Source organism: Hypomesus nipponensis, chromosome 25 (assembly GCF_054491055.1).
Source record: "Hypomesus nipponensis isolate SF chromosome 25, ASM5449105v1, whole genome shotgun sequence".
NCBI classification, from domain to species: Eukaryota; Metazoa; Chordata; class Actinopteri; order Osmeriformes; family Osmeridae; genus Hypomesus; species Hypomesus nipponensis.
Genome location: NC_140385.1, coordinates 6,496,507 through 6,519,578, shown reverse-complemented (window position 1 = coordinate 6,519,578; position 23,072 = coordinate 6,496,507). Strand labels below are relative to the sequence as shown.

The following is a 23,072-nucleotide window of genomic DNA, read 5'->3' as shown; positions in this document are numbered from 1 at the left end:
GGTAATGAGTTGATCTTCTGTTTTGGCTGAAAACGAGTGAGGAGCCTTTGTTGACTGGAGTCCTGTCATCTTTAATAGTAGGATTATGTCTTAATCTCTGTCTCTCTCTTCCCCCCTCTCTCTCTCTGGAAGTGGTGAGATATTAATTTCTTTGTCAGTAGGCTGGCTACCCCTTTCATAAACACTATGACATGCAGAAACATGGGTCAGCATGGAGAAGAGCACACACAGATGGCAAAAGCACACACACACACATACTGTACACACCGATGCTAACCTTTTTAGAGATCAACTGTGGTTGAGAAGACAGCTTTCACACACATCCACCTGCGGGACACCCAGGGGATTGATGAGCATCTGTCTCTAACTACTTCTAGGACCATGGCCCACAATCTCTCCCAGCTGCTCCCTAGATACACACAATCATCAATCAATGGTTTGTTGGGGGCTGTGTGTATGTGTGTGTGTGTGTGTGTGTGTGTGTGTGTGTTGGAGAGAGTGAAGGTTGGAGTGTGTGTGTTGGAAAGAGTGAAAGTTCGGGAGAGAGAGAGAGTGTGTGTATTTGTGCACACAACCCCCCCCCCTCCCCCTCCCCCCTACCGCTTTCCTGTCTCCTTCTCCCACTGGGGCCTATGTGGTCCATGTGTTCTCCTCAGTCGATACAGCACTCTGGATTTGTCTTCCATGAGAAAGTGCCTGCGTTTGTCCAGGAATGGAGATATTGATCCGCGACTCGGGCTATTGGAATACACTAAGGAGACTTGTTGCTTGTTACCTGGACTGTGAACAGCTTGGTCTCTCGGAGAGGACGGGCTGTGTGCGGACTGGTGTGTGCTGAGGGTCTGGTCTGTGGAACAGCCAGCTGCTGTCCTCCGTGTCTCTCAGTGGCTCTCCCAGGTGACAGCTTGTATCCCCGTCACGCCGCCGATTCTGATTGGCACAGCCGGTGTGCCGATGTGAGTGTGCCGGCTGTGCCATGCTCACACACACAAGTGAGAATATAAGCATTTGTAAACATTCACTCTTTTTATCGCTGCCTGTCCCTCTTTTACACAAGCACTTTCTCTCTATCATGCCCTCTTCCTCTTTCTATCTCTCACGCCTGCCACAAACCTGTGTGGAACTTGAACTTGGTCTTGAATTGACAAACCTGGTTGGAGTCATGCCTCACCAATGCGTGCCTGAACTCACGTGATCCACATGGCGCGGGGTGCCCCCTGATGAAATACCAACTAATTTAGCATGCACGGGTGCATGCATGATTAATACGGCGCGGGATTAACGGTAGAATTGATAAACAAAGGTTACACGCAGAGGGGTGCAGGACTCCTTTCTCCGTTAACGCTCCTCTAGCTTTTTTTAGGTCTCTCGCCGGGTTTTGAGTTGGGCTCGCGCCACAGCCAAAGGACTTTTAAACGTACTGATCGACGCGTCGAAGGCCCGAGAATTGCAACGTACATAGTCTGCTCAAGTGATCCTCGAAAGCAGTAAAAAAAAAACGAATGCTTCCGCTTAATTTGTCCCTTAAATTATTAGTTGAATGCAAAATATGCTACTTCAACGTGGTTTCCACGTTATTGGATACAATTTGTTAGGGTTCATATATAATGTATAGGCTACTGAATAACCTAACTTGTTATGATCTCGTAGACCAAGGTGTGTCGATTGGGGTCATTTTATACAGATTATCTCCACTTTAATGCAAATGCCTTTTCTGTCTTTTAAACACTGGGGTATCGGCGGTTCAGCATTTCCCTAAGATCAGCGCGGTAATCAATTACGTTTAGTACAAATTCAATGCACTTAAACTTCCACTGCGAATAACCAGGGACTGCAGAACAGAAACACATTTATCGATAAGATAATTAATTCCTGTCCCTCCTCCTCCTCTTCCTCCTCCTCCTCTGTCTCCCGTGAAACGTTTCCAACCCCTTGGCTCCCCCATCCGCACTATATGAGACAACTGGCAATTTGAAGTAGTGGCTCGGTAGTCTAGCAAGCAGACACAAAAACAAGCGAACCGCGTCACTCACTCTCTCATTCATTGACCGCGCGCGGTCCGTTGCAATTTCCATTAGCTCTGCCGGATAGTCAGCGAAGACCCTCGAGTCTATCTGACGGAAGGAACGAGAGAGAAAGAGAGAGACAGAGAGACAGTGAGAGAAAGAGAGCGAGAGTGTATTTGGAGCTCTCCGCCACCAGCGCTTGCTCGCAACGGAGGCAACGGCAGGATGCTGACCACCGCTCTTCGCCAAACGGCAGTCGTTTCACCCGTCTCAAGGGGCTGACTCCCGGTCAGAAAAAAAAAACTAATGGGCGTTTTTACCGTGTCTGCCGGTTCCCTAGAATCAACGGTTGGATATTTTCGAAAGCCAAGAAATGAAGCGAATGAATGTGAGCATCAAGAAGTGTTCTGTTGTAGTACCTACCCGCAGCATCATCACTCGCCAGTGAAACACTGAACTCCATTGATGCGATGCTTCAGTGATTTAATATTTTGGGCTAATTACATTACAAATAGCCAACTAAAAGGATTGCCCATTGTATCGTTCGTGGACTTCCCAACTTTTGCCTTGCTTTGTTGCCTGTTCTGAGGTTTTCCGTCTTTGAAACAAACATTCCGGGATAGATCAACTCCGGAAAACCAGCGATCTTCTCCCGACCGAATAACAATTAGTCGGTTATTCATATCCACTCTTTCCGCAAGCATCTTCTCCTGGGTGGGATTGTGTCCGATGCTTGCCCTCTCTGTTTTGTATTTTTCATTTGTCTTTTCATGTGTTGTTGTCTATTTACAGCATGGCATGCATTATTCATAGCCATAGTCAAAGGAAATGTATTGTGATTACGCATGCAACACAACAATTATGCGTAAAACAAAAAGCCCCAATGCAATAATAACAGTAGGCTATTGCATTAGTCTATTCCGGGGTTTCCTTCCCTCCGATTTGGCAGATCCATCCTAACTTGATTTGTTTGTGTGTGTAAGTGTGTGTGTGTGTGTGTGTGCGCGCGCGAGCGAGTGCCCGTGCGAGTGTAAGAGGATAGTGTGCGTGCTTGCATGTGCCCTTGCGCGTACGCGTGTGGCATTAACTGTACAACATGTCACTAAATGCACCAATCTCTCTGTGTATGTGCGGTTGTTTGTGTCTAATTGTTTTAGCCACGCTGGAAGTCGTCACCCATGTGGCCCTCGGGAGCGGGAAGCAGGCAGCCCTGCCCGCGGGAATCGGCGCTCCGCAGGGCGGCCATCAGTGGCAACGTCCTCGCCCTGCCTCCGCACCACGTTCCCACTGGCCGGAGCGTTCGAGTCTTCATTTGCGCCAACCCTGACGGTAAGCCTCAATGTTTGTCATGGGGGAACTATGTGTTGGTCTCTCATGTGAGCCAAACATATTAAACATGTTTTACAAGAATTACCCAACACCATGGGATTAATATTTTCTCTGGGTTTGGTGAGCTGTTAATTAGTGCAAAAAAACAAACAAACTGAACTTGCTACTTCTGTTTATGCCAAACCGTTTTGCAGCATTTACCCTGGCAGATCCAAGGGGTGGCAAAGGGTGGTAACCCCAGCAGACACCCCAACCTCCCCGTACTAAAATTACATATTTATATATTTACATTTTAGAACATTTAATTCAAGAATATTCATATGATTATTATTGGCAATATTTTCACTACAATGTTACAATAATTGATGGTGGCATCGTAGCACACCGTCCCTCCATGCCACCCTAAAACTACCACCTGCCACCCTACAACTACCCCCTGCCACCCCCATACCACCCCCTGCCACCCCCATACCACCCCCTGCCACCCCCATACCACCCCCCATACCACCCCCATACCATCCCCATACCACCCCCATACCACCCCCATACCACCCCCATGCCACCCCCATGCCACCCCCATACCACCCCCATGCCACCCCCATACCACCCCCATGCCACCCCCATACCACCCCCATGCCACCCCCATACCACCCCGGAGAATCATGTCCAGATCCACCCCTCAAAGATTCTCTCATTTGAGAAGGATGAGTATGATGATGAGGATGAGACAAGTATTAATCCCTCCAAATGCAATTACCACTGGTCAATCATGTCCTATTCACTCGACACGTGAGAACTAGCCAAGCCTTCTTATTAGGGCGTGCGTGCAGTAGTCTCGATGTCCTCTTATTATTTTGGGGTCTGGAAGCCATTCTGATATGCAGATCCAGTTCCGTCAGCCTATCATGGTCATTATTAAGCAGCATGTTATTCTCATGGCAGGCAGTCTGCGTGTATATTGGTCATGCCGAGGGAGATAGGGACGCTCGCTCTGTGTGCAGCGCGTGTAGAAAATGTCAGAGGCGCACACAAAATAATACCATGGCTCGCGAGTCAATGGGAAGACTTCTCTCCTCCACTAACAGAAAGTGTATTTGAATATGCCCACAGGGAAGATGGTTAAAAATAGTCCTCGCTAAATTTGGAATAAACAACACAAGGAAAGTGGAGTAGGCTGAGAGAGAGAGAGAGAGAGAGAACGAGATAGAGAGAGAGAGAGAGAGAGAGAGAGAGAGAGAGAGAGAGAGAGAGAGAGAGAGAGAGAAAGAGAGAGAGAGAGAGAGAGAGAGAACGAGAGAGAGACAGAGAGAGAGACAGAGAGACAGAGAGAGAGAGAGAGAGAGAGAGAGAGAGAGAGAGAGAGAGAGAGAGAGAGAGAGAGAGAGGAGGATGGGAAATGAAGAAAGAGGGATGATGTGTGACTTTCATTGACAAGTTCATTGTCAGAATCAAGATCAGAGACTAACTAATCTAAACGAGTAGTTCCAGTCTACGGAAGCTATTCAATCGTGTCATCATATCTAATATCAATTGCTTGAAATAGTGTAAAGCTGATCATACGGCCTATCAGAAGTAAAATTCATTGCAAATTCAAAGATTAGGCAAGTGAAGAAAGGTAGATAGAGCATGGAAAAGCACAAATACAGTGAGGTAGGCTGCAAATGGAGAGACAAGGCCTCTATCCTCGCGTCTAATATTTCTGTAAATACATGTCAACAAATTGCTTGGTATATTTTCCAGACAGATCAGTTGTTACAGGGCTCATCAAAACAGGTGTGGTTTCTGCATCGCCACTAGAGGGCAGTATGTATGTAGTGCTACTTACAATACCAAACTCTTACAACCAAATGTAATTAATGTCCAATAGTTTCAGGTGGTATTTTTCGAAGACATGCATATACTGTATCTATATTATTGTTCAATAATACCGATTTTAATGTACTGAACTCATGTTCACGATCGAACACTTTTGGAGCAATGATCTTAAATATATTCTATTGAGAGATAAGCACAGTGTCATAACAGTTTTATGGCGCCATTTTATTGCTGTCTGGCGACAAGGTTCTCTCAAGTGTGGTATACACTGCTTACATTTTTATGTGCTGAGCTGTGCAGTGTTGACATGTTGTAAATATCTCTCTTCTGTCTGTCTGCTCCCTCAATTGACCAACTGACTTAGTACACTGTCAGTGGACTGCAAAGAAAGGCATACTGCAACCAGTAAGTGACCAATGACCGATGTGTGCTATTTGCTGGTCAGAAAAAAAAACTAGAACACTCTAAATCATCGTTCCTCATAGCAGTCCTGTATAGCGGTACGCGGTGGCATACCATGAAGCATTTATTGATGGTAACTTACAGTATGTTTCTCTGCTTCTTCTCTGCTGGTATGCATGTTATGCTTTCTGATGTATCGCCAAGATGCTGAGAGCCATATGAGTAACGTGTGCTGAGTCGTGGTCCCTGATGAAGACGTAGTGCAAATGAATCATTCTGACTTGGGGCTCAGGTTTGAGCTCTGCTTAAACTGTGTGTGTGTGCGTGTGTTTGGCTGTGTATACGTGTGTTTGTGGGGTTGTGTATGTGCACGTTTGTGTGTGTAGGGCTGGAGTTGGAGCATTGCTCAAACTGTGCATGTGTGTGTGTGTGTGTGCGCGTCTGTGTATTCTCCACGTTGTATTCACCACAGCTGCTTTCCCTGATCAATTAAAAACACACTGTTATCTTCTCTCGTCAGTTGCCAGACAGCAGCTTTATGCCAGAGAGAAGAATTAATCTATACCGATCTATCAATGAACAATGATTAGACTTGGTATGTGTGTGGAAGAAGGGGGGGTAGGCTTGGGGGTGGGTGGGGGTGCATTCACAGCATTAGTCTTAGTCCTAACAAACTGAGAGTAGATGTCTGTCTGTATGCAAGAACACCCACGCTCTTTAGGACCAAGGGCCATGGGATGTGAAGCAGGAAATGATACATTTTCTCCAACAATCCCATTATCAAACACGACACGTCACCTCTGAGACGTCCAATTAGTATTCATATCAGAAAGGAATTAATCAGCGTAATATTTTCGCGATGCTTTTTTGGGCACGGATCACAGCCTGTGTTCGTTAGCAACTAAGATTCCATCAAAAACATAATTATTGTTCAAAACTCATAACTTTTACTCTCTCTCTTTCCAAAAGAATATCTCTCCTCCATTCCTCTATGTTTGAGAGATCTCGTATCATCGTCAATCATGTCAGACGCTTAACCGTGAAATCTATAAAACTCCAAAGAGAATTTTCACGGGCCGGGCCCGTTTTCAAAATTCAATCTGCTGAAAGAGAGGGAGCTGAGAGAGTGGAGGATCACCGGGAGGATGAGGGGGAGGGAGGGAGGGAGGGAGGGAGGGAGGGAGGGAGTGGAGGGAGGGAGGGAGGGAGGGAGGGAGGGAGGGAGGGAGGGAGGGAGGGAGGGAGGGAGGGAGGGAGGGAGGGAGGGAGGGAGGGAGGGAGGGAGTGGAGGGAGGGAGGGAGGGAGGGAGGGAGGGAGTGGAGGGAGGGAGGGAGGGAGGACATAGAAGGAGGGGAGGAGGAGATGGAGGGAGGGAGAGAGGGACTGACCGGTGTCACCGGTGGTTCTTATTTAATAGATTCGTTCTCGGGGAGAGAGAGAGAGGCTGATAGAGAGAAAAAGAGAGGAGGTTGATGGAGCCGAGCCACTCTGCAGTGGAGGGCGGTTTATGGGGTGTGACCGAGCATACCGCTTCCACTCCTGTTCACCTCCCTCCCGGGGGGGGGGGGGGGCGGGGGAAGAGGAGAGTGGCGGTGACTATTTTGGCAACCCCTTCAGACTCCGCTAACTCCCCAAGCACTCAGAACAGTGAGGGGCTCGAGCACAGCCCCAGCCCATGACACCACAGTCATTCTGACTGGTTTGGTTCCAGATGTTGTTGGGGTTTGGTTGCGGTTTGTTGTGGTGTGTTCGGCTTTAACGGTCATTTGGCGATCACGCAATGGCCTCAAGTGGCATGTAAGAATGTTACCCTGATCAGATACAGGCAGTCTGGATGTTTCTTTGCTCTCGGGGACAGTAGTGACGTCTGTGCTATACAAGGTCCGCTGAAGCATTCAGCTGGGTGCCACCCCTCGTCAGCATTGTTCTCCGCTCCATAGATGTCCTGTCCATCCATACGTTTAAGTATGGCAGGCTCATGCTTAGTGTGTGTAGATACACAAATCCATTGGCGAATCGGTCTAGCATGCATGGACTTACACGTGCACACGGGCTCTCTGTCACTCTCTCATACACTCACACGCTCACACATTCACACACCCCATTGCAGTAGTCACGGGGGAAGACTCGGTTTGTCAAGCACATCCTCTTTCCTCTCTCTGTTTCAATCAGACCCCCTGAGCTCATATGCCTTCTAGACCTGTTGGGGCTGTCCCTACAAGTCAGTGGTTAACTGATTAACCAGAGGACTTTAGTATGGACAAATGGGCAAAGTGATGAAACCAGAAGAAAGACCGTGATAGAAAGAGCAGGAGGACAGGAGCAAAGGACAGAGCCGGAGAGAGGGAAGGAGTGTGAGATGAAGGGAATGGAAAAGAGAGAGAGAGAGAGAGAGAGAGAGAAAGAGAGAGAGAGAGGAAGAGACAGAGGAGGAGAGACAGAAATGAGAAGCACCCCTTGCTCTCGTCCGTCTGTCACACACACTCACACACACTCTTCCATGGCCCGCAAACGTCAACATGCCACGGCTCCTCAGATCTCCGTGAAAAGAGCAGTGGTGTTCTGTTATCAGCGCCACGCTTTGTACAAGGCGGCAAGCTCACGGGACGAGAGACGGGAGAATGAGAGAGATGAGTGCTGAGACAGGACTTTAGATTTTCAAGGCTGCCTTTCAGATTGCCCCCCCCCCCCCCCAACTAAAAGCAGACGTTGTCCAAATGTCAAGCCCTCAGTGCCATTTTTTCCTGTACAACGGGAGTTATGAGACACAGGTGCAACCTTGGACATTTGTCTCCATCCGCATGAGAGGAATGGCCTGTGAATGTATTCTGGTTTGAAAGCCCCCCCTCCTTTATGATGAATTAGGGACACCGTGAATTACACCAGATCCAGACATGACGCATCGTTTGGATGACGTCTTTTTGTTTTGTTGCATGACACAAATCTAAAGGCGGCGGCACGCGCGGGGGGGGGGGGGGGGGGGTGCGTGTTCTGTTTTTAACTGGCTGTCCATCATCTAGAATTGAAGACAGAAAGAGAGAGAGAGAGAGAGAGAGAGAGAGAGAGAGAGAAGAGGGATGAGCCCTGTCCTATCAGATTATTGTGACCCACGAGAGACTAAAATAAGAGAGGAAAGGAAGGAGAGGAAGAAGGATATAAGTGGGGGGGGAGGTGAAAGTGGGACAGAAGGATGACCTCGAGGCCTTCATTTGAACACCCTGCAGACAGAGCAATATGGCCACTGCCCGTTCTTAAAGGGAAGTTGCACTGCAGCTTGGTCAGTGTGCTGTTATGGCGCTCAGATGGTGCATGCAATCCTAACCACTCACAGCTAATACTGATAGTACATGTCTATCAAATATGGTATGCTCATATGCATCACACATGTTAACCGTGTCCTTGTACAGGAATTGTGTGGCGATGCATACATATGATACAGTAATATCGATCATTTATGTTAGCAGACTATCAACGGCATCAAATGTCATTTGTCGTTGACGTTTCTTTACTAATCGTGGTTACTGGAGGTTTTGAGTCATGTGGGAAATCAAAAGATGCTGTTTTCTTGCTTTCAGACACTGAGGCAGAGAGGAACGCCCTGAAGGAACATGTCTACCCTAAACTACGGGACTTCTGCAGAGAGAACTACGGAATCGAGTTCCAGGTGATATCAAACGACCCTTTTTCCTTCCATCCTTTTCGTCCATCTTCTCTCCTGGACGTGTCTGATGTCCCTGATGCCCCAGTGGGTATGTGTCCACTGTACTAGAAACATGTCTTTGACCTGAGCCCCGCTGCTACCTCTATCGACTGTGTTAACCCCCCCTGACTGGATTGACATGGCTGTCTCGACCGTGTGCAACCAGAGAAACACTTTTACAGGACATCACTGCGTACCCTGCCAGGGCCTCAGGGACGAGCTGCATGCCGAGGCCCACGTTCCTTCTGAGCATGCAGAAGGCTAGTATAGATAAGCTGGCACAGAAGACACCAGAGGATATCTGTCTCAGATAAGATGCGAGCGCCTACTGTCTTTGTTGTGCTTCTCCATGAATGCATTAGTCCCATTCTTCCCTGTGGCTCTGTTTGATATGAGTATCATTTACATACAGTAGCAAACAGGCCGCTGGTGGCGGTAGTGCTTGTGGTGTGCGAAGAGATCTCTATCAGAGATTTGTTTTTCTTCCGAATCCGGGACAGTAACCAGGAGATTTTTCTCCAGGATTGCTCCTGGAAGGATTTGCTTTTAATATTGTACATGCGATGCATTGTGGGTGAACTGCGCCGTGCTTTGTACTTTAAGACTTTAAACTGCGGGATATTAACAATATGTCCTTTCGTTAGAATGTGCCTACCTGTTCAGACTGTAGGAAGGGCCCATTTACAATGAGAAGACAGCATGTGTGTATCAACTCTGGGATTCCATTTGAAGAAATGAACTTTTGGACTGTCATGAATAAGCAATGCACCCACCTTACACAGTGTCTGTGGTTTGTTGATATCACAAACACGTCTATGAATCTCTAAACGACACCGCGCCAAACCCCCCATATAAGAGTCATACAACTGCTCACAGTAACCCTCCAGGCCAGAGAGGGGCGCTAGTCTGAAATGAACGGGGTGCGATTACGTGTGGTAAAGCTCTTCATAGAATCGCCACGTGCCCGGCTGGTGAGTCATGTTGTCGTCGTGGGGAGCTAGTGTTGTGATATGCAGAGCAGCCCAGGAGGAGGGTCTGTGACTCACCACTGTGTCTCGAACCTTCCCCGGCGCCTCATCCAAGCCAGGCTAACTGGAGCCAGCACATGCTGGATGTGCGTTGTGGGACTGGAGGAGATGTGTGAGAAATGGGTGGGGGGGGGGGGGGGAAATGCTAAATGGATCTGGCAACCTTTAACAAGTGGTCAGGGGGTTGAAAGGAAAAAGTTCCAAATTCCCGATTGGATGGAAACGTGCGGACGTACAGGGTGGGTGCGCACGCACACACACACGCACACACACACAGCTGAGCTGTTGATTCCACGTGGCGAATCCCGATTCTCCTCGGCCCATCGTCACTTGACTCTGTTTTCAGGCAGAAAGTTCCCGCTAACGGGATGGAGAGGGGGAATCCGTCAGTGGTGGAACCTCGGGGCTGCGTGTCCTCATTCAGTCAACACACACACACCCACCGCGGAGTGGATCAGCCCGGGAGGACTCGCACAAACATGTTACACACACACACACACAATTCCACAGAGACCCACTCTCACAGGCACACACAGAGACACTGTGTATACATCTGTTTGTACATAAACACCAACACATACAAACCCACACACAGGCAAGACAAACTCTGGATGGGTTTATAGGTTTAGTTGTTCCGTTTGTTGGGTTGTTCCAGCTTTGCACACACGGTGTGTGTCTTTGTGTGCGAGGGGAACAATTGAGCAAGAGAACAGGGGTTCGTCATGCATTGTAGGAAGCGATGGATTACATATTGATGGCTATCATACACCGTTGCACACGCCTGATGGTTTCGATTTCACTTGAAAGTCCTATTTCATCGGAAACAGCGGCGGAAGCGGGGAATCTCTTGTTGAAGGCAGCCGACAGGAAACCTTTCTTCTCTGTTTCAAACACGTTTGTCTCGGGCTGATTTGAAATGGGTTCCATGCGTCATATAGTACAGCATGGGCTCACTTCACAGAGAGCACATGTTGCAGGTGTTGATTTCACTTGTTCGTGTTACTCCCAGCCTCAATCTCCAGGTCCTATGACTTGCAGGCACTTTCCAAAAGGACTGCTTTGCCAGAGCCATGCCTTCATGAAGCCAGCAATTACAGCGGCGTGGGTGGTGGGTATTTCAACTCGAGCGTCAGTTCAGCCAATCTGCTTGGTTTACACTGTGATAACGCTTGAACAATCACTCTCGTGATGTGCCGACTTCTTTGTTATTGTTGCCGAAAGACGGAAACCGCAGTGCGAGATTGTCTTGGCAGGGCCGCTGCCACACACATGCACACACAGACACACACAGACACACACACAGACACAGACACACACACACACACAAAGACACGCACACGCCTGTTACTGCTGTGGGATTACAATAGCAGTTTCCCGGCCTCTTCTGTGAGATGGTGTTTAACGCCCGTCAGTCAAACGTCTCTGCCGAGTCTCCCGACACCAGCAGGGAGACGAGAGAGACAGACAAGAGGCAACGCTGGATTTGACCAAAAACGTATTTACCCACTCTATTATAGTCACACACCGCGCTTTGTAAGTACAGGAAATAAGACTGTCATTTTGGCTTTGTCGAAAACGCAGCCCACGACTCCGAACATCGTTTCCATGAGGCGAAGTATCAAAAACAACCTGTGAAGCCGCATTTTGGGATTATTTTCCCCTTTTTTCTTAGCCTTTCTGAGGGTGTTTTTGGATGAAAAGCGCACATCCTCGGCGCACAGTTCACCCTGAGGACTGTCAAGCGGTAGACATGACATGCGTTCTCTGCTTGTTCTCCTGAGTTCTAGAAGAGTCTTTGAAACTTGCAGCTCAAGAATCAAACAGTCTTCTTCCATTGCTTCAAACGGTCTGAGGCTTCAATCATATCATATCAATTACCATAGCATTATCATATCCTAGATTTGAGTATGAATTATTGTATATGCAACTTTTGCTTCAGGGCAACATGCGGCGTTTCTCTCTCCCATTCATGTCTTCCGTCATCTCTAGTCTTTCTCCCTCTCTCTCTCTCTCTCTCTCTCTCTCTCTCTCTCTCTCTCTCTCTCTCTCTCTCTCTCTCTCTCTCTCTCTCTCTCTCTCTCTCTCTCTGTCTTCGTCTCCTTTCAGTCCCAGTCTAACAATCCACAAGTTTCCCTTTCCCCCTGCTGCCTGTCACACGCTCTTGCCCCTACTTTCTCTGCTTCCCTACTTGATCTCTTACTGTCATGCATCTCTCCTCCTTCCCTCCCTCTTTCCATCCCTCCAGTGACCTCATTGCCCAAGGCCAGCACCACTCATAGTTCTGGTTTCTCCAGCTACCACTAGAGGTCAGACAACTGACCCGTGGACCTCCAGCCCTCCACCAGATAGTTCGAAAACAGCTGCCATTCCACAGACTGAAATACATCAATGTACACTGTATTCATCCTGCTTTTTAGTGGGTGACAGTTGGTTTGGTAACTCAATTACAACGCAGATCCCTAATTCCTCCTCCCCTCATACTGAGGCGAGTGGGTCTTCTGACAGATCCTATCTCATTAAAATATAGTACAACCATGTTTTTTTCTTCCCCCTGCTGTTCTTCCGTGGACTCTTTCACCTCGTCGCCGGCGAGAGAGCCAAAATGTCAGCCGCAGGCTCTAATTGCCCCACGTGTCAGTGCTCTCCCTCGAGGGTCTGTTTGGGTCTGTGACTGCACTTCCATTGTAGGCCCACTGTGTGCATTCCGGTGTGCAAGCCAAGGTCAATGAGATATATTTGAAGTGTAAAGTCGTTTATTTTTTAGGCTTTAATCTCCCACATTTTTCTGCCGGCTTCCTTGGTATAATTCCACTTAGTACTGCTAGTTTATGTACCCTTAGTATAGATAGTCCACATATTTTAATTTTAGGTTCCTATATGTTTATTGTATGCACCTTCCTGCCTAAATAAATTCCTTGTCTGTGAAAACTTTCATGGCGAATAAATCCCTTTCTGATTCTGATTTTTGATGTGGCCAGCTGTGGTCAAATGTATATTATCAAGTTAGTAACTTTTTTACATTCCCACTTGGTAGCAGAACTTCAGCAAAGAGAGCTCACATAATTTCTTGATGTTATTAATTAAAACAAATATTCTCTAGCACAATCGTAACTTCATTCATGCATGGCATTATATATCTCACTGTTGTGTACTGCTTATGTTAAATGAATAGCCTTAAGATATTCCCTTTAGTGACAAGCCTATTTTTAGTTGGACTCAATGATGCCTTCAAGGGATTTTAGTGGATGTTATTTTTCATTTTTCTGCCTGATTTCCTACCCTTTCCTTGTGGCCATATCAGGCCTCGTCCAGAAGATTTAATATCACTAACCTTCAATACCTAAAGAAGTGCTTCCTCCGCACTTGACCTGCCTGAGGGCCAACCGAGTCCACGGCCAATAGAAAGCTGCTTAGCAAAAGCTGATTCTGTTCTTATGTAAGCAGCATCTTTGTGATGGAAGGTTTAAGAAAAAGAAGGGGGAGAAAGAGAGAGAGAGAGAGAGAGAGAGAGAAAATCAAGAGAGAGGCATGAAGCAAGAGGAGAACAAAAGAGCGAGAGAAAGAGACAAAGAGCGAGAGAGCGCGAGAGAAAGAAAGCTATGTGCATAGCACAAATAAGGACTCTTCAGAACACCCAAATCCTGCGCCTGTAGGGAACTTCCTCATTTGAAAAATACCCTTGTCCTAATCCTCCTCTCTAAACACACCACGCCCTCCGTAGACTCTCTCCAAGCCACAATATACCCCCCCCCCCTCTCCTATCTCCCATCTCCCATCTCCACTCCTCCTCTTTTTCCATCTCTCACCTGTCCTCTTTGGCTTGTAAAGTATCGGTCAGAGGGGAAATTAAATCATTGTCTCCTCCCTCGTGGTGTTTGGTGGCGATGACTAATGTCTTCATTTGGTTCTTAATCATGACCCCCCCCCCCCCTTTCCCCACCTGCCGACCCCGGAGAGCTTCTTTATTACGGGGTGCGTTTCTCTCCAGCACCCCTCTTCACTCTCTGTCAATGCCGGGGTGTTATGAGTCTGTGATGGGAGCTTAATGTGGAGAAGGAGAGTGTCTATTTCTTCTGCTTTGGGGGGAAGGGGGGGGAGGGGGCGATTGTGAGATGAAATATTCATGTCAGATGTGGTGTTCTCTTCTAAACGTCTCAGAAGTTAGAGTAACACAACATGGAATAGACACATACGCTCACAACTTCATTGTTGTACTCCATTCAGCCTTCAGTGATGATTGAAGGGGTGCCTTGAAAGTATCTGAGCGAGGGCCCACCGTGACAAATAAACAGTACAAACCACTTTTGCTGAAAGATTTCTGGAAATCCCGAATACAGCGGGAGATCAATTGAGTGAAGGCTTGCTCCGACTTTTCATCCTCCCAAAATGGACTGTTTCAGCGAACCCTTTTGAGCCCTGTCACGTGGCCTCACTGCCCTGCCAGGGGGCTTGGCAGGGAGACAGCAGGTGGTTGTGCGGAAGCTTCCAGAGCTGTCAAAGACTTGAACCGCTCTCTGATTGCACTCCGCATCTGCATATCTGAGGGCTTTTGAGACCAGCTCCACTGGTGTACACAACAGTCCGGCCAACGAACTCGGGCCGAGCTCCCGCCCTTCACGGCCATCCTGCCAATCCAGAGACAGAACTGGCAGCCCTGTGGGCTGTCGATCAAACTGTCGCCCTGTTTCAGTAAGATGGGTTGTCTCGTTTTTGGGGTTGTCTAGTTTCAGTGAATAGTGTAATGCTAAGTGATCCAGACAGAACCGGTTCAATTTTTTACCTCTCACTCCAACTCTTCAGCTGCACAAAATTGCAGTTGGATGTACAATATTGTTAACAGAATACTGCACTGTATTCTCGTTTGCTGAATGTAGGCCAACGGAGAGGACTCTGGGAGATGTAGGCTGACGTACTGGAGGGGATTGTGGGTTCTCAGAGGGCTGAGTTGTTCCCTTAAGGGGCCTCGACAGAAGCAGATTGGCATGGCCACAGTCGTTTACAGATCCTCCTCTCTTCCACTCATTCCCTCTCTACCCACTGGAGATTTGCCCCGCGGCGTGTTTGCAGTCGGAATTATCCGAGCCTGCGACACCGATTTTGACAAATGTGTCGAGGGAGACCCCCCTGGCGAAACACACTCACTCCCACAAACACACACACACCAACAGAAGTGTGTTCGGGAAGCCTTCTGTCGCACTCCATTCCTCCCGTGTGCTCTACCCTGGGCAGCAAGGTGAAATCCCCGACTGAGCGAAGGTGTCTTAGCCAGGTGGGCCCAGGTGGATCCCTCTGTGTACATACTGCACACATTTGCATATGAGACACCGCTAGACAGTGCCTGCTGGAGGACGACTCACAACTTCTGCTTGTCGAGAATATCCATTGTGTTTCACACAGCGATTTCCATCCTCGTCTAACTCTCTGTGTGTGTGTGTGTGTCTCCAGGTGGTGGACCTGTACTGGGGGATCGACCCGGAGGAGTGGGACAGCCCTGAGCTGCAGCGTCTGAGGATGAAGCTGCTGGAGGAGTGCCTGAAGACCTCCGCAGGTCCATGCTTTGTTGTGGGTACAAGAACTCTATAATCAGCCTTCAGAAGCATTCATGTGCCTTCCATGTCGTATATGTCTCTTTGTGTGTGTGTGTGTGTGTGTGTGTGGATGTTGGCGTGTGTGCATGCACGCGTGTCAACATCTCATCCTAGCGATTGGATGACAGCCCATCTTTCCTCCTGTCGACCTGTCATCCACCCATCTATTCATTCAGCCATCCATCCAAAATCATTTGGTTGTCTGTCCGTTGTTCGACCCTGCCAGCTCAGACAGGTGGACAGTTGAAGAGTCACGATGCACTTAGTGAATGGCTGAGATTGACACCCTTATATATTTGTTGAGATACGTGAATACATATTTATTAATATCATGTTAATTATGATTCCACAGTTATGAGAAAGGTTTAAGGGGACTAAGAGCATTGATATATAGCGATGGGATAGGTATGGGTGTTTGGGCTATCTACTGGAGAGAGAGAGAGAGAGAGAGAGAGAGAGAGAGAGTGAGAGAGAGAGAGAGAGAGAGTGAGAGAGAGAGAGAGAGAGAGAGAGAGAGAGAGAGAGAGAGAGAGAGAGAGAGAGAGTGAGAGAGAGAGAGAGAGAGAGTGAGAGAGAGAGAGAGAGAGAGAGAGAGAGAGAGAGAGAGAGAGAGAGAGTTAGATAGGCAGGTGTGGGATTGATTGTGAATTATTCAAAAGGGAGAGCAGCCATTCTGACGCAGAGGATGGGGTTGTAATTGAGGTGAGAGATCAGTTTGGGGGGGGGGGGGGAGCCTCAGTCCCCCTGGGGAGCGCTACATTCCTCTGTCTGTGGTGATCCATCTCCCTCTCTCTTTAGCTATTTGTCTCTCCCTTTTTTCTCTGTCTTTCTCTTATTTGTCTCTCTCGAGCTCTCATTTTCTCTCATTGTTTATCTCTCTTTGTTCTCTCTCTCTCTTCCTCCTGTTACCTTCCTCCCTCTCCACACTCCCCTCCGGTGGTCCCTTGTCCCTCTGCTGGTTGTGGGGCCCCCTGTCCCCTGCTGAACCCCCCTCTCTCAGGTGAGCCCTCTCCCCAGTGCTGAGGGCCCCTCTGGAGGCTTGCTGAGCCTCTTTGTACCCTGGTCCACCTCAACCTCGCCTGGCCTTGGCCAGCACAAACGAAACACAACAAGAAGCAAATGTACCCAATCGCGCTCGCACACACACGGGCGCGCAAACCATACGCACGCTTGGGAGTAAGAGTGAGGACGGAAGGAAGGAAAGAAAAACCAGGATGAGACAGGTCACGGAAGGGAACACGCGCTCCCTCTCTCTCTCTGATACACACACACACACACACTTCCCCACACAGCAATCATAAGTTAAGGAGCGTGTGGGTGGATAAGAGGGGCAGAGCGAACGAGGGTCTCAGTGTGTCTCCAGACGCCAGCTGTAATTACACGGTGGCACGGATGCTAAAACACGGAGAGACGCACACGCAGACACACTCGGGGCCCTGCGGAGGAGTCGTTTCAATCACTTTATTCCTCATCGAAAAAGATTGGAGGTCACCACATAGTTCAGAGTGTATCTCCCTCTGTGCTCAAGCCTCCCTTAGCGACATATAAACAGACCTCTCAAGAACAACGGCCTGCCCGCACACACACGCGCGCACACACAAACACGGCGTCGTCACACGCTGGCGCTCTCCAGCGATGAATCATTAACGCCTCGTTTCTAATTGCGCGGCTGGACAAGGGCGTGGGCGAACTCGTTTGGATCGCCGTGCCGCCGACTCTGAGGACTTGGCTTGACCTAGCTTCTCAGAGACATTTTTAGAAAGGTGTGTCCCTCAATGCAGGGGGGGCGGGGGGCGTTTCACGTCGGTTTCGGACAGCGAGCACCGCTGTCGATCTCTCTGCGTCTCAGTCTGTTCCGTCCTCTCCCTCTCCGGCCTGCCCGCCCGTCTGTCTGTTTCTGTCCCGCGTGCCGCTGACACACACACACACACGGACAGGACGCCCGTGGACACGTCTGAAACCTCGACGGACGACTGAGAGAGCCATGACTCGCAGCGCCCAGTGACCATTCTCCGTGCCCTGTCTACCTGCCCCTCCCTCCTCCTCCTCCTCCTCCCCCATACCCAGCCCTGGAGACCCCCACCCCCATACCCAACCCCCCCGCACCGCCCCCATTTCCTGCGCTCTTGCTCCACATGGCAGCCAGTCAACCCCCCCCCCCCAGCCCATTCTACAGGGGACGTGCAACCGGGAAGGCAGCTGACACAACTGTCACGGCGCCCTGGGCTCCCAGGATGGAGCGAGGGATCAGGGGAGGGATGAAGGGAGCGGGGGTGGTGGGGGGGGAGGAGGGACGGCAGTGGAAGGCAAGAGGAGGAGAGAGACGGAAGGCTCCGGAGAGAGAAGGTTTGATATTTCTCTGCTGGACTCTTACGTTCAGCCTTCTCCCTTGGCTTGCCTAACCACAGAAGCATTTCCAAACGCAAATTCTGTTTCTATCCGAAAAAGCATGTAGCGATTTATCTCAACATGTAAAAATGATGTTTCCTACGAGATCTACCTGATTGAATACAATGATGTTGGAGTGTCTTGTTCTGACGGTCGAATGACCTGCAGTTACGGATTGAGACGACACCCACAAATACAACACAGGTGGCGGTGCAAGGTCACTAAGCACACACACTCACGCGCGCACACGTACACACACCTGTTAGGGGCCTTTCACCAACCTGTCGGTGCAATAAAGCCTGTTTCCATGGCGATGGGAGAGGTTGGCATGGCGATGGTGTCATTGACCCCGAGATTAAGCATGACAATGATCCATGTCTGTCCCTCTCTCCCTCTCCCTCGCTCTCTTCCCTCGTCTATCTCTCTCAGTAGACATTCTCATATTCCCTTATGTAAAATGATGAACCTTTCCGGATGCCCTCAAGGACATTACTACACAGCATTTAGTTGTTTTTCTAGTTCCTCCGCTTTTTCCCCCCTTCGCTCCTTTTTCTTACCTGATTAAAAGAAAGTATCGTCTTGTTCGCTCCGTGTAACAGGAGAGGTTTATCTGCCGTCGTGCGAATGGGTGACTTACAGTATCAATATTCCTATTCATTGTCCATGATGTAACTACTGGTGAAGGCTGTACGGCAGGTGGAAGACCTTGATTCCAGTCCCTCTCCTCCCCGCGTCCCTCCGCCTTCCAGCCGCGGCGCCTGGTGGGATAGCAGGCGTTGATTGAGCGCTGTTTAATAGCCCAAGTGACTGATTGATTTGTCCATTGATACAGCCTCCACACGCTGTTCTCTCTGCTTCGCGCCGAGGATCTCATCAGACGAAGTGCACTTAGCATGGTGTGATGGAGGAGGGGGGGGGGAGAAGGAGGGACAGGCAGAAGGAGAAAAACAAGGTACACAGGAGTGGAGGTGGGGTGGGGTGGGGTGGGGTGGGGTGGGGTGGGGTGGGGTGTGGGGTGGGGTGGGGTGGGGCGTCTAAAAATGGGACTGCAATTTGGCCGCAGCCCTATCTCTCGTTTTCGGCCATTGTCACTTCGAAGTGCTAGCTTTTCATTTTGGGGGGGGCCGCAGGGCGCTAAGTGCAATAAGAAGTTCTCTACAGACACCTCCGGGCCACCTCCTCATCCCTCCCCCTCAATCTTCTCACCCACACCTTCTACTTCTGACACCCCCCCCCACCACCACCCTGCCAAAAACCCAGAGGAGGCTGTCATTCTGTGGAGGCCTTTAGCGACCGTGGCTGAGTGGGCTCCTAACCCGCTCTGCTCTCTGTGGAGAGAGGAGGGCCAGGTGATAGCACTGCCCGGGGAATATGTGGGCCATTTCAACTGTTCAGTGTGAAGCAGGGAAACAAAAGAGTGTGCAGAGAGAGAGAGGGAGAGGGAGAGAGAGAGAGAGAGAGAGAGAGAGAGGGAGAGGGAGAGGGAGAGAGAGACAGAGAGAGAGAGAGAAAGACAGAGAGAGAGAGAGAGCGAGAGCGAGAGAGAGAGCGAGAGAGAGAAAGACAGAGAAAGACAGAGAGAGAGAGAGAGAGAGAGAGAGAGACAGAGAGAGAGAGAGAGAGCGAGAGAGAGAGAGAGAGAGAGAGCGAGAGCGAGGGTAAGAGGAAGCAAGTGGAGGTTGCCTCACTATGCGGGGTTGTGTGACATAAATGCCGCTATGTGTTTTTGCCTGTAGGTTGTCTAAGCCAGGGAGGTTATGTATGTGTTGCATATTTGTGTGTGTGTGTGTGTGTGTGTGTTTGTGTGTGTGTGTGTGAGTGTGTGTGTGCTTGGGAGGTGGATGTGTGTATTTGAGTCCACTGCTGTCTGTCCATTTGACGTCGTCGCCATCAGCCGCTCCATCTTTGCACACACACACGCAGTCTCCCACACTGTCCTTTCCCTACTCTCCCCGCGAGGCAAGCTGACAGAGACCATGTCAGCAGCTCAGAGAATGACTTCTCTCCTTCTCCCTAACTGTCCCTCCCTCCCTCCCTCCCGCCCCCTATCTCTCCCTTCCTGTCTCTCCTCGCCACAGCTTAGTTCAGCTCTCATCCCATCTCGTCTCCATCCCCCAATGACAAACTGCGGCATTCTCCCAAAGCTCTACCACACACACAAACACACACACACACACACGCGCATGCACACTGACTGCTTTGAAAAACTGCCGATGGTCTCCTCTGATTGCCGGTGTGTGTGTGTCGTCACGGGGAGAATACCGTGTTGTTACATCCACATCCTCTCCCTGTGAGCTCTCTCAGCTTCCACACTGGATTGTCAGCCCTGTAGAACATTCCTCGCTTCCACCTCCAGACCTCAGATCCTGTGCCAAGCCCATTTCTGAGGCCCTGACTCCATGTATTTCGCGGCGGACTTAAATTGCTTCGTGGGGAGAAGAAAATAGCTGGGTAACTTCCCCTTTTAATTCAACTGAAGACGAGCAACGCATTTGATCTTGGCTCGGTCGTCGTCTCATCCAAAAGGTCTTTGTGAGGGCCGACAGGGTACAGAATGCCGAGGTCTGGCGCTTGCTATCTTTGATGTGCCTTTGCCGTCGGCGAGTCGACCCCGCCGCACATCACTCTTGCTTGAGAGAGTTCACAGTCATCTGGCTGTTCCTCCTGCTGCCTTGTGGCTAGAATGAGTGTGTGTGTGTGTGCGTGCGTGCGTGTGTGCGTGTGTGTGTGCGTGCATTCTGTGTGTGTTTGTCTGAATGCACGTGTGAGTGTGTGTGTCTGCGTGCGTGTGTGTGTATCTGCGTCGGTGTGTGTGTGTGTGTGTGTGTGTACGCGTGTGTGTAGCAGAGCACCACATGCTGGATGAGATCAGCTGGACCCATTGGCTTTGCTTTCCAGTGATGTTCCGCTCCTATTCTCCTCGCTAGGCACCCAACCACTCACATCAAGACCAGCCTGCTAATTGTCCCTAATAACGTTAATGGCAATGAATTGGCCATCACTCAAAAGGCATAATGCGCGCTGTTTGGTGGCAGGGAGGAAGAGAGAGGGGAAGACAAGATGCTGGCTCGTCGCTCTGAGGGCTGATAGCACATGTGGTGGGAGGCAGATAGGAAAGAATGAACGCGCTGGTTGAAAGTGTCAGCGGAAGGACTTGATTTATTCGGAGCAGTCGGGTTTTGTAATATTGATGTTTCATCTCTGTTCCTGACTGAGTGGTTGTAGAATGAAGGTGTGCGCCTGGGCCAGTGAGTGGTGTTGGGTGAAGGGGGAGGGGCCAGTGGTGATGATAGTGGGTGAAGGGGGAGGGGCCAGTGGTGATGATAGTGGGTGAGGGGGAGGGGCCAGTGGTGAGGATAGTGGGTGAAGGGGGAGGGACCAGTGGTGATGATGGTGGGTGAAGGGGGAGGGGCCAGTGGTGAGGATAGTGGGTGAGGGGGAGGGGCCAGTGGTGAGGATAGTGGGTGAAGGGGGAGGGGCCAGTGGTGATGATGGTGGGTGAAGGGGGAGCCTATATGAACAGGCTCTTCCATATCCATTCCTGTATCCCAAACTGTAGTCGCGTTCTATTACAGCTGCAATAGGTCACATTGTCAAATGAAAGTCTAATATGAGAAATAGCGCCCACAATCCTTGTCTGAACGTCCATGCTTTCCTCCAGCTTGACTTGATTGGTGGTGGTTTCACAAAATAAGCCATGGAGGAAGGCCCGCCTTGCTGAAGGTAATTGACTGAAACAGAAATTATGGAACCGGAAAACAGGGGGCCGCTCAAAAATGTGGTATTGACATTCCACTGGTACTGAGATGTCTGTGTTGATTACACAACATGTTCAGAGAGGACTTTTTTTTAGGAACCTATTGTACGTTTGAATCAAATAGCAAACACTGATGCAAATCTGATACAAATCGGCAGGCATGTTTCCAATGGATGACCTTGGGCTCACACTCAAACCTAGACTGTGCTTGCAGCCTTCTTGTGTACAGCAAGTGCTACTTTAAAACGATGACATCTTCCTGTGCAAAGAGGAATCTAACAAGTATTTTTGTGTAAGTGTGTGTGGGTGTGTGTGTGTGTGTGGGTGGGTGTGACGTTCCACAAAGAACGTCCATGACAGACTACTCTGGTGTACATATACTATTTAGTTAAGATGGCAACACTGTCAAGGTCTTGAGGTTGAGGATGATGACTGTCGCCTCTCTCTTTCTCCCTCTCATCCTCTCTTTCTCGCTTGCTCGCTGTCTCTCCTTCCTTCTCGCTCACTCGCTCTCTCCCTTTGTCTCTGGATCTCTCTCTCTCTCTTCCTAACAGGGGCTTGTGGGAGAGAAGTACGGCAGCATCCGTATGCCAGGGGAGGTGGAGTCTGCCGAGTTTGAGATGATCCTGGATGCGGCTGTGGAGGCGGGCCTAGATACGCACATCCTGGAAGAGTGGTACTGCAGGGATGAGAACTCGGTCCCGCCTGCCTACTACCTCAAACCCAAAGCCCAAATGCTAAAGAACTACCAGAATTCAGTAAGTCCTGACCTGTTCAAACACTGCAAGCTCAAAGTACCTTTAAGCCTGTTACCTAAAACTCAGAGACTGTTTAAGGATTCAGAACCACGGGCCCTGGAATTCCAAATATCTAAACACAATCAGTCTTTCTTATGTACTAAGAATCATTATTGGAATGATTCCTTGCTCAATTAGAATCTTCCTGATATTAAGAATACTAATACATTTATGCATTTAGCAGACGCTTTTATCCAAAGCGACTTCCAAAAGAGGATACATGATTCAGAATACATGGAGGATTCATAATACATAATACAT

At 49.4% G+C, this 23,072-nt stretch overlaps 1 protein-coding gene across 1 annotated transcript in view; it reads left to right on the top strand.

Moving 5' to 3' along the window:
- Window positions 1–2,379: 2,379 nt before the first annotated feature.
- Window positions 2,380–23,072, top strand: part of nwd2 (NACHT and WD repeat domain containing 2) — a 29,017-nt gene continuing 8,324 nt past the window's right edge. The window contains exons 1-5 of the mRNA XM_084691695.1: window positions 2,380–2,394; window positions 3,164–3,335; window positions 9,129–9,217; window positions 15,727–15,843; window positions 22,569–22,772. Coding sequence (XP_084547821.1) covers window positions 2,380–2,394; window positions 3,164–3,335; window positions 9,129–9,217; window positions 15,727–15,843; window positions 22,569–22,772 — 597 coding nt within the window. The remainder of the gene's footprint in view (window positions 2,395–3,163; window positions 3,336–9,128; window positions 9,218–15,726; window positions 15,844–22,568; window positions 22,773–23,072) is intronic.